We start from the raw sequence: 14418 nt of genomic DNA, 5'->3' as shown, positions 1-14418 counted from the left end.
TTGTTACAAGCAAAGGATTGCATGCTCGAAGCAAAAGTTACAACTTGCAAAATTTGATGGAATCTAAAACTGATCAATAATATGTAAAAAAAAAAAAAAAGCTTGCTTCTTTGCGAAAACAGTCAAACTTCGAAGTGGAAGCCCATCTTGTGGCTATTAGTAGATTCAGAATTTAATTTTTAATGTCGGTTTAAGTTTTAATTTTGCTTATTACTTTCAGTAAAAATAAAACTCGTTTTTTTGTTAACCCCTCGTAAAACAAGTCAATGATACCTCAAAATGTTCCATATTCCTACATATTCAGGAAATACAAAGAACTTAATATTTTACCAAAATTTACCATAAGATCAGCCACGTCGCACTTGCCCTTAGTAGCTAAATGGAAGTTGATAGATTTTTTTGCTTAAGTCGCAAGTTCAATTAATCATCCCAAAATATAATACAAACTTCTTGCAAAATCAAGCTTGGAACAGAAGAATTGACAAACAAAATATAAAGCATTCTTACTAATGATTGCCAGTCAAATAATATTCTAAATAAAATAAAACAAAAAAATTTATCAAGGCTATTTACAAGTCAAGGCTATTTCACTTAAGAATTTATTTATCCTTTGAAAAGAGCTCCTCATAACACATGGCTGAAATAATCCTCTTCTGTTGCTGATATTCCAATTGTATGGACTTTACTGACAAAGGATCCATTTTGAATAAACACTCCCAGATAAGGCCACAAACGATCTTGAACTATGCAAATATCAAACGAAGATGGGATAATTGTAAAATAGAGTGATGATGTCTTTGGGATGGATGCTCTGCTTACTGATATGTACATCTATTACACCTAGAAGTAGACAGCAGTTAGAGCAAGACGTAGATGGCACAATAACCTTTCAAATTGAACAAGAAAGCATTGCTTCCCGAAACATCCAAAAGATTAAGGCGTTCTGAAATTCAAAGTAATTAACACAGAAAACCACAAAAAAGAAAAAATTCCTATTATAGAAGTATTCAATTTGAAAACGCAACCATCTCATCCAATAAAAAGTCCAAGATGAGTTTAACAGGCAAAAAGAGAGAGAATATTTCGGCTTTCTAAATTCGAAACACCTTATCCTGAACTTGAAATTATGACTATGATGTACTGACACATCATCCAATGACCATCTCTCTCATCCTGCCTCAAATACATTGTCTTGAGGCAGGACAGCTAGCCTCTAATTTTAACAATCATACACATCTTCAAAACAACGCTCTAAACGACAGATAACACCTTCCACAAATGAGATAAGATGATATAGGATCAAGATCAAATCAGGTACTTCTCTAATGTTCCAGCAAACAAGAGTGGAGCTCTCTTCAGAATCGCAGTAAAGATGCGCCAGCTCTTGATATAGCTTAGCGATTTCCTTGACAGAATGAGAAAGAACTCTCCGAGCGATCTAACCATATCCACTAATTCAGCAGATGAGTTTATCATATCCCTAATCACATAATGGCTTTTCTTATAGACAACACCCTTGAAAATAAGGTCCTAGCCTAAGCATGTGTCTTTCCCCAGCCTATGTGGACACAGTGTCAAGTAGAAAGTGTTTGTCAGCTTTCCCTTTTTAGAAACTATATAGCTGATTTCTTGACACATTATATTTGAAAGAGATAGGTAATTTTGTTACTTCTGGTAACTCTTGGTCATTGTCTTGGTCAAATTTCTAGTTGAGGATGCACTTTTAGCAACAGCTTTAAAATATCTGTGTCTTGATTCGAATTGAACAGTTGAATAGTGAATTAGAGGGCCCAGTGTTTGCACATACAAAGGAAAGTATCGCATTGTATGGTGCTTGAACCTATTTTCATCATCCTCAAATATTTTTGCTTTCAATTCAAGGTACATTATTATTATAAAACCTAAATTTGGAATAAGCATGTCTGAAAACCTCCGACTTGACACAAGTAATACAATTTTCCTTATCAGCAACATTAGGGACAACATTCATTTTCGGCCTTTCTTGAAAAGAAATGGCCAAGTATTAGAGGAAACTGGCGAGGAAATACAAAATTTTTGATTGCATTATCTTGAAGGCACTGGAAATCATTTTAGAAAGGAGGAGGTTTGTGCTTAGCATCTATATCCTTGTAGCCAAAGTTGGCAACACTAGTACTAAGCTCTGATCCTTTGAAAACACCATCAATAATCAAGCCCTGCAAACATTTTCCAGCTTCCCACTTCATAACAGCTTCATACAAGTCATGGGCTATGCATGACGGTGATCTGTCACACGAAAGTTGGGCAGGGCACTGAAATCAGAATTGAACTTCACGCCATTTACAAACTGCTTCCTAACATTTGGGTCTTGCAGCTTGTTTAAAGATTCATCATAGGATTCTTTAGTTCTAAGAGGAAACTGATTTTTCCAATAGTCTTTAGTTGCAGTTTTTTAAGAGAACATGCAGACTCTGCAGGGATTCTGCAAATTTCGGTTGAAGCATTTCACGAAGCCCCCAATAAAATTCGAGCCCAAGTTGTTTCCACATATACAGAAAACTATAATTTGGAACCTTGCCCCATCAATCACAATGTCTTCAGTACAAAGAAACTCTAATTCATTCGCAACCATCTTGAAGACTTTTTCAGTACCAACGATCTTGAAATTCGATGCCAGCACTAGCATAACTAACTGCACTAGATCTAGCCTTGCTCGAAGCCAAGATGGGAAGTTGAGAACTCTCATATAAAAGGCTAGAGTGCTGTACTTTCCTGATATACACTTTTTAAGTGGTTTTTTTATTTGTACCTCGTCTTGGTAGAGCTGAAGAAATGTCACATTTTTCTTCATGTCTGGATCAGAAGCATATAAAGAAGCAAAACGGTTACTATCATAGAAGTCTCTATATACACCTTTTGCTGAAGTATGATACCAATCCATCAGAAATCCAAGAAGTCCTCTATGTTTGAAAAGATTCTCCAAGGTGGCTGCAACTGAAACTACTTGGACAAATCTTCTGTTTCCTTACTTATCAAGTCCGATAAAGACTTGCTCAGGTACCACAGTACCGCAACTTGTAAAATACTGGTCTCTCATGTACTGAGATCTCAGTGATCCAGTGGCAGGGTCTGTAACAAGCAGCAAAGAATCCTGCATACAATCACAGTCAATTTCATCACATATTTTTTCAAACAAATCTGGCTAAAAAACAGAAGAGATGCATTTAGCAACACGTTCTTCAAGTGCTTGTGCTACAATTTCACGAAACTCAGTGAAAAGAATCCTAAAGGTCTCAATAATAATACTATCAATTGAGGGAGCTACATGTTTCTCTGATTCTAATCTAAGGAGAAGCAAAGGTGGCCTATATGCAAGTGCTTGATTTGTAGGCTCCATATCACGGATAGCAGTGTCCCCCGAGGATTTTCGTCTCGACCCTAATGTTTTATTTGTAGCTGCTAAATCAGCTCCCAATATTTCATCTTGGTTCAAGTCTATCATTTCTGAGTCTAGTGGCTCAGAAGATTCATTTTCTTCAACACAATCTTTATCATGGTCAGGAGGAGTGTTCAGATTGTTTAAAGCAACATTATTTTCTTCAACACAATCTTAATCATGGTCAGGGGGAGTGCTCAGGTAGTTTAAAGCCTTATTATTTTTTAGTTCTCTTTAAATGTGAGACCGCAGGGAGCTCTGTCCTTGGAACTTCTTACTACAACCTCTAAAAGGACATGGTACTTCATCTGAATCTTTTATATTAGAGTAGAGGTGGCTAAACAGAAGGTCTCTCCTCACAAACTCTGATTGACAGCAACTTATACTGCAGGGAAATCTGATTGCAGTCTCAATAGGCACTAGTGTAATTGCAGCCTTTCCAGTTTCTGAGTGGGAATCTAGATGAGTAGCAAATTTGTTGTGCCAACTGAATGCCTGATAGCAGTTGGGTATGGCATATCCGACGAGATACCAACAGATTGTCATGCAGTTTAACATGAACTGTATATTCTCGCAGGCTGTGAAGTTCCAATGAACAAAATGAACAAACTAGGATTTGCCATGAAGTTCTACAATTTGATTCCATCAAGATGAGATTTGCAATGAAGTTTGACAATATACAAAACTGAAAAAGATAGCTTTAGAAAATTCTAGGTGCGCCCCCCCCCCTTTTCCATAGCGAATCACGTCCTTAATTTGTAGCTTGATATTTCTATCATGTTCTGTTGAGTAGAAACTTAAACAGTAATGACAAAGTAATAAATAAAATAGAAAAACTGCTTATATATTTGCAGCAGATCATGTTGTGATAGTTTATGTTCATCAAAAGTATGACAACACATTCTAACGTAACTCCAAAATATTGATAGAAATATCGATCATATGCCATGAAGAAATTGTTTCTGAAAGAAATATATTTAGTTTACTTCTATATGGTGACTTGTGGTCCAACCTGTTAAACTAAGCTAAAGCTCATTCTAAAAAAAAAAAAAAGAAGTCAACAATGCAATGTATTTCAGCCATTTTCTTGGCAGGTAGGCTAAAACAGAAAGACAGAACAGCTCCCATTAGTACTGTAGAAGCCAAAACACCTTTCATATGTTTCAAATTTGACATACAGATGAAGGTGCAGAAAAAACTTTTAGTGAACAAGAATTTATCAATTTTGACTCAACTACTTGAATACTTCTAATATACTAAACTATGTGAAAAATTTTGCAATTTCGTGGTTTAGTGTGGGATGCAATGTGGAAATTCCAGAATTTTCTAATTTCCTGACTGGAGCTTTCAGAGGAAGTGGCTGATACGCTCAAATGGAGAATTCTGAATCACATGATTTTTTTTAGAGAATAAAAATAAGACAATTCCATTATGTTACACTTCTCTGCGAAGGTGAGGCGCCACCCGTAAAATATCGGATTCAATTATCAAAAAATTTAACATTGGAAGGAGCCGGGACCCGAAGGCCAATGCTCCTTTGTATATGACTTTTATCCTGTACCTCCTCTTGAAGCTAACGCAAAACTCAAATGTCACTTAATTTGGTTAATTTATATTAGTACAATCCTAAAATCTATTTGAAGTCGTATAAATATATTATCTAATTACTATTTGACAACATGTATAAAAATGGAAAAAAACACGAAAATCTTTTTTATAGAATTTTTATGTATATTAATAGTGTATTATAAAAGTTTTTTCTGATAAGAATCCCCTTTCCATTTTGATTTCACAAATGGACGCCACTGTATAGAGGGTGGTCACTAGCGTTTACCCCCCCCCCCTCCCGGAAAAAACCCCCCGTTGATAATTAAAACCCGCGGGGGATTTTACTGGGAGGGGTAAACGCCTAGAATCACTGAGAGCATTGTTTATTTCTATTGGTAAAATGCTACTTTAGCTACATTTGGCTATTTTGGAAAGGGCTTAAGCTAGAAAAAAGAAACTTTCAGGGATAGGTCTACAGGCTAGAGTATGTCCCGGGAAAGTATTTGAAGTACCTACCTCCACTCTTTTTGCCTCTAGAGGCTCCTGAAATTTTCCTGCATGACAGGTAGCAATTCATGTTATTTGAGTATAATTTTAAGCCGTATCAATGTTTGTTTTTTTAATTTAGGAATTATATTTGCATATCTTTAAAACCTTATAAATTGGGATTGAGCAAAGTTGTGAAGCTGAAAAGAATTTTGTTGTACTTTATTTAAGCAGAAGATTTATTTAACAAGGTTTCACTTTTATAGCACACACATTTTTAAAGGTCATCAAAAGTTAGGACCCTCTAGAGGGAGGAGTGGAGGTAAATACTTCAAAACACCTTCCCGGTACATTCCTTAGCCTGTAGACGCATCCCTGAAACTTTCATTTTCCTAACCTAACCTCTTTCCAAGATAGCCAAAAGAAGCTATAGTAGAAATTTACCATTCTATCTGCAAAGTTCATAAGACTTGTATAAAAGTAAAAAAAAAAATAAAAAGAACTTACCTTTCTGAAATAAGTCCACAATAACAAGTGAAAGGTCTTCGTTTGTGTAGCTTTTAATCCCAATAGATCAAAAACCCGGACGACCCCCTTTCACGATATTTTTGCATCGGTCATGCCCCGCGGTATGACCCATTTTTGCAAGAGTTGATTGTCATTAGCTCCTCCTAGTACACTGAACGAGTTTAAACATATATTCGAGGAATGTAAAAATACGGCAAAAGTACCTATACACTCAAAAAGTGTATTTTCACGCTAATCCAACAACTAAGAAGTACGCTGATCAAACGTGAAATAATGCTGTCAACGTCAAAGTACGTTTTTTTTTACCGTGTAAGATTACCGATCGAACAAACAGACTCAGTCATAAAAATATTTGATTACACAAGCAGTCGGTTGATAGGTATGAGTATATGTTCAGTATCTTTAGAACCGATAATTTTTGTTCTTTATAAGTTTCAATTTCTCTCTTTTTCTCGCATTTACTTGCATCAGGAAAACTTTTGTTTTGCGTGAAAGTTTTTTTTTTTTAGCACTCCGTTGTTACAAACTCAACACCCCCTCCGCCCGCTTTTGACGTATTTCCATGCTATATTTGTGTTGGTTTGAGTTATTTTGTTTCAGTGTTCAAAATTTATTTTGAAGAAAATTGGAAAACGCCAAGACTTTTTACGCTCTCCCACGCGTTTCCAGCCTGCTTACTACTGCGAGTAAATGAAAAAACAAGCTACTAAAACAACATATGTTTGAGACAAGGCAATAAACCGATTTGGGCGGTAAGAGTCTTGGTAAAAAAAAACGCTTTGCATTTTGGATCAACTAGGACACATTACTTCACAAATTTGAAGTTTTAAAAACTCTCAGATATATACACATTTTTGCTATTTCGCTTAAAGGTCGTATCTAACATTTTACACTTAGGGATAAATGTCAAAAACTGTTAAGTGGATCAAAGAGGATCAAAGCGTGATTCGATATAGATTGCCCTGTTGATTTTTCTTTTGAGGACAGTCTAGCAAAAGCTTTTTGGCAATTATCTCATTCAAGTGTCAGGCACGATCTTTAGCCTTGACAGCGAAGAAAATACAAAACATTCTGGGGAGGCTCAAAGCTTGACCAGAAGAGCCACCATATAAAAAAAAATGTTGGAGCCAGAGGGAATTATGTAAAACATTGATTCTGGGAAATTATTTTTTTTTTGGGGGGGGGGTGCTCCCTACTTACACCGTTGGACATTATGTGAGACATCCTTTTGCTTGCTTTCTAAGCTACACGGCAAGTGTGCCCTTTTAAATTTCCTAAAAGTTGAGGGATTGTGGACTGAGTAATTTTTGTAGGACAGAGAAGCACTGGTTATTCTAGGCCTGGACAGGGGGGGGGGGGCAGCTACCCTCTCCCCAGTTTTCTGACATCCGATATGAAATTTATTTTATTTTACATAGAAGATATACTTTTGGTATACCTTGTCCGTTCCCCCGGATTAGGAGGCCTAACACCGTTACTGTGAAGAGGGGCTTTAAAAATACGTTACTACCAAAATTACGTTACATTTTTTAGATTATTACGCAAGGTATAATTTCTTGCATAGTGTTGGTTTTCTAGCGATGAAGGGGGGGGCAAAATTCTCCCAGTAAGCTTCCTAGCTATAGTTAGACCTCCTTGGAAAATAGCAATCTTATCCAATTTAATCCTCCAATTTCTCTGTGATTTAGACGAATGATTGTATATCTCGCTTACCCTCTTAAAAGCTTAGGTAAAGAGAGAAAAAATGTAGACAATCAATTATCTAGGGCCGGAAAGGAACCCTCAATTCAAATTTGAAGTCATAACCAGAGAAATCATATCTTCGTCTTTCAGGATGGTAAATGAGGGACGGGAACGATTACTATCTGCTATTTATGGAAGTTTCGAAGCGCGAATGCCACTGGAAGGAGATGTCGTTGAATATATGGAGGGCACAAACTCACCTACTGTCTCAGACCTTTATCAGAGATCCGGAATGTGCAGTCCACGGTTAGATGAAGCCTGGAGTTCCGACAGAGAGGATACTCGTAGTATTAGAAGTGAGTGTTGTTTCCTTGTATTTACAGCCTCGGAAAAGCTTGATTAACAATGGTTGCTGATGTAAGAGGGCGATGTAGGATCCTAGAAAGTGAAGTTAAAAATTTTAGGTTTCCATATTTAAAAATTTTGAATTTAAACTAGAAATTGTATATCTAAAAATTGAGAATTACAATTTTACCACTGAATTTGTTGTATTTGGTAACCAACACGTACGGGTTTCCTGGTCCCAAAACTAAAAACTCGGAAAAAAAATTTTACCAGTAATAGTGTGTAAATCCCTCTGTGTTTTTCTGCCTCTTGTCGTGGGATATCATGTTCAATTGGTTTTAGAAATTCGGGAAGAACTCATTCGAATTTGTTTTTCGAGTTTTGAAGTTCTTGTGACAGAAAGTTTGGTAATGGCAAGTGAGTGAGGGGGGGGGGGAGGCTTCGGCAACAATTAATTGTTTCAGGAAAGCTAGAGTTTGAGAATCAAGTGTTGGATCCTCCGATTGTGTATGTTTAAAGATCCTTGTTTGCAGATTCCAGCTCATTAGCTCATTGGCTTAGGGAGATACATTCTCTTCTTTCTCGATTCTTTGTCTATACGTCTATACTTTTCGTCATCACAAACCAACTTAATAAACTTGATTAAAGTTAATTTAGAAAGAAACCAAGTTTAAAAAACCTTTGTCACAAAAATATCAGGTTATGTTAAGCTTGTACCACGAGGAAAAAAGTAATTGTTTCAGAAATAAATAGAGCTCCATAATCAAAAGCTCCATAATTGAATTCAGCACGTCTAGAATCTCTTAAATAAGTAATACCAGGTCTTTTGATCCCCCCCCCATAAATTCTAAACAGTATAGCCCTACTATTTCTATCATTATGCTGATCTTAAGACAGAGAGTGTACTTTTGTTTGGCTAAAAACCAAACTAAGAAACTTGAATAAGTGCTTGTGCGAAAATAAATCTAGACTTTTACCTAATTTTGTGATACAACATTTCCGGAAATTTGCCGGATTTTCAGAAAAGGAGTGAAACATCCCCTTAAAAGTTATAAAAATCTTAATGAAAATCCCATCATCAGATTCAGCGTATCAAAGAACCTTATTGTAGCGGTTCCAAGCTCTTATCTGAAAAAATGTGGAATTTTGTATTTTTTGCCTGAAGAAAGATCGTGGATGCGTGTTTATTGGTTGTTTTTTTCCAGGGGTGATCGTACCTAACCAATGGTCCTAGAAGATCGGGAGACGGCTCATTCAAACGGAAATTAAAAGTTCTAGTGCTCTTTTTGAGTGACCAAAAAACTGAAGAGCAGCTAGCCCCTCTCCCACGCCGTTTTTCTCCCAAAGGTCGTCCGATCAAAATTTTGAGTTAGCCATTTAGTTCAATATAGTTTAAATGTACAATAACTATGTCTTTGGAGATGACATTACCCCTAGAACGACTGGAGGAAGGGCTGCAAGCTATTAAATTTGCCCATAGTTTACATATAGTAATTGTTATAGCGTAGTGTATCGACATTTTCAGGGGGAGGGGAGATTTTCTACGGGGGAATTATCCATTGCGATGGAAGTTTTGGGGGGAGGGGGCGAACTTTTCAGGGGAGAATTTGCCAGAATTCGTATACGAAATTTGTTTCATTTGTCTTACTTTATCGTTGGTTACCCAATTTTACATGTGGAGATGCTTTGGGAAAATTGTCCCCGGGGAATTTTCAGCGGAGTTAGAATTTTCTGGGAGATTTTTACGTGGGGGAGGGGGGATTTCCCACGGAAGATATTCTCCACGGTGTAATTTTCTGCAATAGAAACTATACACTGGGGGAGGGGGTTCCAGCAGATGTTTTCTATACAGTGGTAATTTCCCCGTGACCTTAAAAAGGATCAGAAATTAAATAAAACAAGTTTTTCCTCAAATAAAAGTCTCTTAAGGAGTAAGAATTTTTCTGGGGGGGGGGGATTCCCAGTGAGGTTGAAATTGTCCGTGGCTAATTTCCCGGTAGAAAAAAATTACGTGGAAGAAACTTTCTATGGAGGAATTTTTTCGGGATTTTCCACGGAAGTTGTCGGATTCTCTAGAATTATTTGAAAACCGATAAGAAACTAAATAAATAAAACAAAACAAGTTTTTTTTAATACTGAAAGTAAAAAGCAACATTAAAACTTAAGACGAACAGAAATTTTTCCGTATATGAGGTTGGTTGCTCCCACCTCAATACCCCGCTCTTTACGCTAAATTTCGACCTTTTGTCTCAATTCTTTAAAAAAGGATTCCTGAAAGACAAGGACTGTGTAATTAGAATCAGAACTTTTTTTTTTAAGTTTTAAAAAACTTTAGCGTGAAGAGAGGGGTATTGACGAGGGGGCAGCCCCCTCATATACGGGATGTTCTCTCCTTACTTTCAGTAGAAAAGACTTTTTTTTTATCTAATTTTGCAAAAGATATGACGTTACTGTTTTAGAATGTATTTTACTCTGTATCGTTACTTATTGTTTATGTACTCCTAAGTATTTTTGTTAAAACAAAGAAAAAAAACTACCATAAATTGTATGAGAAAAAAAGTTTTTTTTTCAACTGGTTAAAGGTAAAGAGTAGGTTGTCACATTAGAGCTTTTCTACCCTGTTGTAGTTTGTATGCCTTAATGAAAACACATAAAATCAGCATTCCCGCCTTTAAACCGTGCTCTTTACTTCAGCTGAAAAAACTAGTTCTATTTATGTAGATTGACTAAAGAGTAGAATTGTCTCTATTGGACTTTTTAAAATTCGAGAGAGGCCAAGGTGACTTATGCTTGTTGAAGGTTACGGTAAATGTTTTCTATTGCGTGTGTTGATACCCCTTTCCCGAAATCTGTTTCCCGACGAAGCACTAGACCTGAAAAGAACTTTATTGTGTTTTTGACACGAGGTCAGAAACATACTTTTGGTAAGCATGCACCAAAAATGTTTTTTTAATTATATATATATATATATATATATATATATATATATATATATATATATATATATATATATATATATATATATATATATATATATATATATATATATATATATATATATATATATATATATATATATATATATATATATATATATATATATATATATATATATATATATATATATATATATATATATATATATATATATATATATATATATATATATATATATATATATATATATATATATATATACGTTTATATATATATATATGTATATATTTACTTATTTATTTATTATGGGAAGAGAATGAATGAGTAAAAGACATTTATACTAGTCGGTTAACTCTTTTTTTTGAATAGTGATAAATGCGTGATTTCTATTGCATCGTTTTTATGCTCATTACTGATCGCTTCTTAAAATCCTTTCGGCCTTTTTTTTCATCCTCATGTTGATGGGGGGCTTATCATCCTCAAAGACCTAATTTCCAGAACTTTCAACTACGTTGAGCAAAATGGCTATCTCAAAATTTTGATTGGAAGTGTTTGGGGAAATCGGAGGGCGTGAGAGAGGGGTTAGTTGCGTTCCAATCACTTTTGACAATTAAAAAGGCCACTAGCCCTTTGAATGTCTAATCGTATGAGCCCTTTTTGAAGTTTTTTCAAAAACGATTTCTATAAAAACCTTATATGCCCCAAGGACATAACTTACAACACTTGTCTTCAGCGGTTTGAGGGGTTTGTCATCCTCAAAGACATAATTTCCAGAACTTTCATCTACGTTGAAGAAAATGTCTATCTCAAAATTATAATTGGATGTGTTTGGGGAAATGGTGGGCGTGAGAGGGGGGTTAGTTGCTCTCCAGTCACTTTCGACTTTTAAAAAGGGCACTAGCCCTTTCAATTTCCAATCAAATGAGCTTTTTTGAAATTTCTACAACAACGCTTTCTATAGAAACCTTATATGCCCCAAGGTCATTACTTACAACCCTTTCCCTAAGGACTCTGAGGCGGATATCATCCTCAAATACTTAATTTCCAGAACTTTTAACTACGTTGAACAAAATAGATATCTCAAAATTTTGATTGCATTTGTTTGGGGAAATGGTGGGCGTAAGTGGGGGGGGGGGTTAGTTGCCTTTCAATTGCTTTCAACTATTAGAAAGGGGTAGTAGCCCTTTGAATTTCCTATCGAATGAGCCATTTTTCTAGTTTCTATGACAAAGTTTTCATAAAAACCTTATATGCCCCCAGGGCATAACTTATAACCTTTGCCCTGAGGGGTTTAGGGAAAGGTCCTGCTCAAAGACATAATTTCCAGAATTTTCAACTGCGTTGAACAAAATGGCTATCTCAAAATTTCGATTGGATGTATTTGAGGAAACGATGGGCGTGGAAGGGATATTAGTTGTCTTCCAAACACTTTCGACTATTGAATTTGGCACAAATCATTTCAATTTCCAATCAAATGAGCTTTTTTGAAGTTTCTACGGCAAAACTTTCCATAAAACCTTATATGCCCGCAGGGCATAACTTACAGCCCTTGCCCTGAGGGCTCTGAGAGGGTTATCATCCTCAAAGACCTATTTTTCATAACTTTTAACTATGTTGAACAAAATGGCTATCTCAAACTTTTTATTGGATGTGTGGGGGGGGGGAATGGGCGTGAGAAGGGGGTTAGTTGCCCTTCAATTACTTTTAACTGTTAAAAAGGGCACTAGCCCTTTAAATTTCGAATCGAATGAGCCCTTTTCGAAGTTTTTACGACAATGCTTTCTGTAAAAAAAAACTTATATGCCCCCAGGGCATAACTTATAACCCTTGCCCTGAAGACTGTGGGGGAGTGTCCTGCTCAAAGATATAATTTCCTGAACTTTCAACTGCGTGGAAAAAAATGGCTATCTCAAAATGATGATTGAATATATTCGGGAAAAAGGTGGGCGTGAGAGGGGGGGGGGTAGTTGTCTTCCAATCATTTTCGACTTAAAAAGGGCACTAGCCATTTAAATTTCCAATTGAATGAGCCTATTTTCAAGTTTCTACGACAACGCTTTCTATAAAAAAAAAACCTTATATGCCCCCAGGGTATAATTTACAACCATTGCCCTGAGGGCTGTGGGGGGGGAGCTGTTTCCCTCAAAAGCCTAATTTCCAGAACTTTCAACTACGTTGAACAAAATGGTTATCTTAAAATTTTGATTGGATGTGTTTGGGGAAAATGTCGGCGTGAGAAGGGGAGTTAGTTGCCCTCCAATCACGTTCGACTATTAAAAAGGCCTCTAGCTCTTTGAATTTCCAGTCGAATGAGCCCTTTTTGAAGTTTCTACGACAAAGCTTTCTATAAAAACCTTATATGCCCCAGGGCATAACTTAAAACCCTTGCCCTGAGGGTTGTGGGGGGAGTGTCCTCCTCAAAACATAATTTGCATCTGAAAATCAACTACGTTGAACAAAAGGCTATCTCAAAATTTTGATTGGATGTGTCGGAGGAAATGGTGGGCGTGGAGGGGGTGTTAATTGCCTTCCAATCACTTTCGACTATTAAATATGGCACAAACCCTTCCAACTTTCAACCGAATTAGCCTTTTTTGTAGTTTCTGCGACGATTTCTTTTATACGAAGTGCCCTGGTTTAAACCAAAAAAAAAATGTATTGTGCCAACATCGTTCTTTACTTAGGCAGCGCTATTGCGCTGCCGATGATTCAAATGGGCGAGTGATCTTGATGGAAACTGCACCGTCAAATTCAGTATATCAGGGAACACTTCTGCCGAGTTTTCAAGCCCCTGTCTGCAAAAAGGTGTTCTTTTTTTTTTTTTTTTTTTTTTTTTTTTTTTTTTTTTTTTTTTTTGAGAAGGATGATCATGGACGCGTTGTTTGTTTGTTGTTTTTTTTTCTCCCTTTATTTTCTTTTTTTAATCAAGGGGTGATGTTACTGAACCGATGATCTTAGAATTTCGTGAGAAGGCTCATTAGAAAGAAATTTGAAAATTCTGCAGCCCTTTTTAAGTAGCAAAAAGATTTTGCCATGGGAATTTGGTATTTTCTACCTTTTGTGGTGCCCAAAGCGTGCCACAAACTCATCAAGTAAAAATTTCGAGATATTCAGTTGATTTAAAATATCTAAAAATAAATATTGAGCTTTCCAGTTTGAGATGAAGTAATGCCGCGCAGTATCTAATTGATTCCAAAAGCGGTAGTTGGTCTATACAAAATAAATGTTAATTCCAATTACCAATTATATGCGCCCAGTGTATAAATTATAACCCTTGCCCTGAGGGCTGGGGGGGGGGGCTGTAAACCACAAAAACCGAATTTCCAGAACTTTCAACTACGTTGAACAAAAGGGCTATCTCAAAATTTTGATTAGATGTGTTTGGGGAAAAGGTGGGCGTGAGAGGGAGGTTAGTTGCCCTCCGATCACGTTCTACTATTAAAAAGGGCACTAGCCCTTTGAATTTCCGATTGAAT

The 14418-nt window shown here is 36.2% G+C and overlaps 1 protein-coding gene across 1 annotated transcript in view; it reads left to right on the top strand.

The window, feature by feature from the left end:
* The window catches only part of LOC148952222 (phosphatidylcholine:ceramide cholinephosphotransferase 2-like), a 105629-nt gene that overhangs the window by 10211 nt on the left and 81000 nt on the right, over positions 1–14418 (top strand). Inside the window, exon 2 of the mRNA XM_089089685.1 lies at positions 7811–8016. Coding sequence (XP_088945811.1) covers positions 7812–8016 — 205 coding nt within the window. The 5' untranslated portion in view covers position 7811. The remainder of the gene's footprint in view (positions 1–7810; positions 8017–14418) is intronic.

This window comes from Artemia sp. Qi Xiang Cuo, chromosome 5 (genome assembly GCF_049724085.1).
Source record: "Artemia sp. Qi Xiang Cuo chromosome 5, ASM4972408v1, whole genome shotgun sequence".
NCBI classification, from domain to species: domain Eukaryota; kingdom Metazoa; phylum Arthropoda; class Branchiopoda; order Anostraca; family Artemiidae; genus Artemia; species Artemia sp. Qi Xiang Cuo.
Note: the sequence above shows the minus strand (reverse complement) of the source record. Positions and strands in the feature narration are given on the sequence as shown.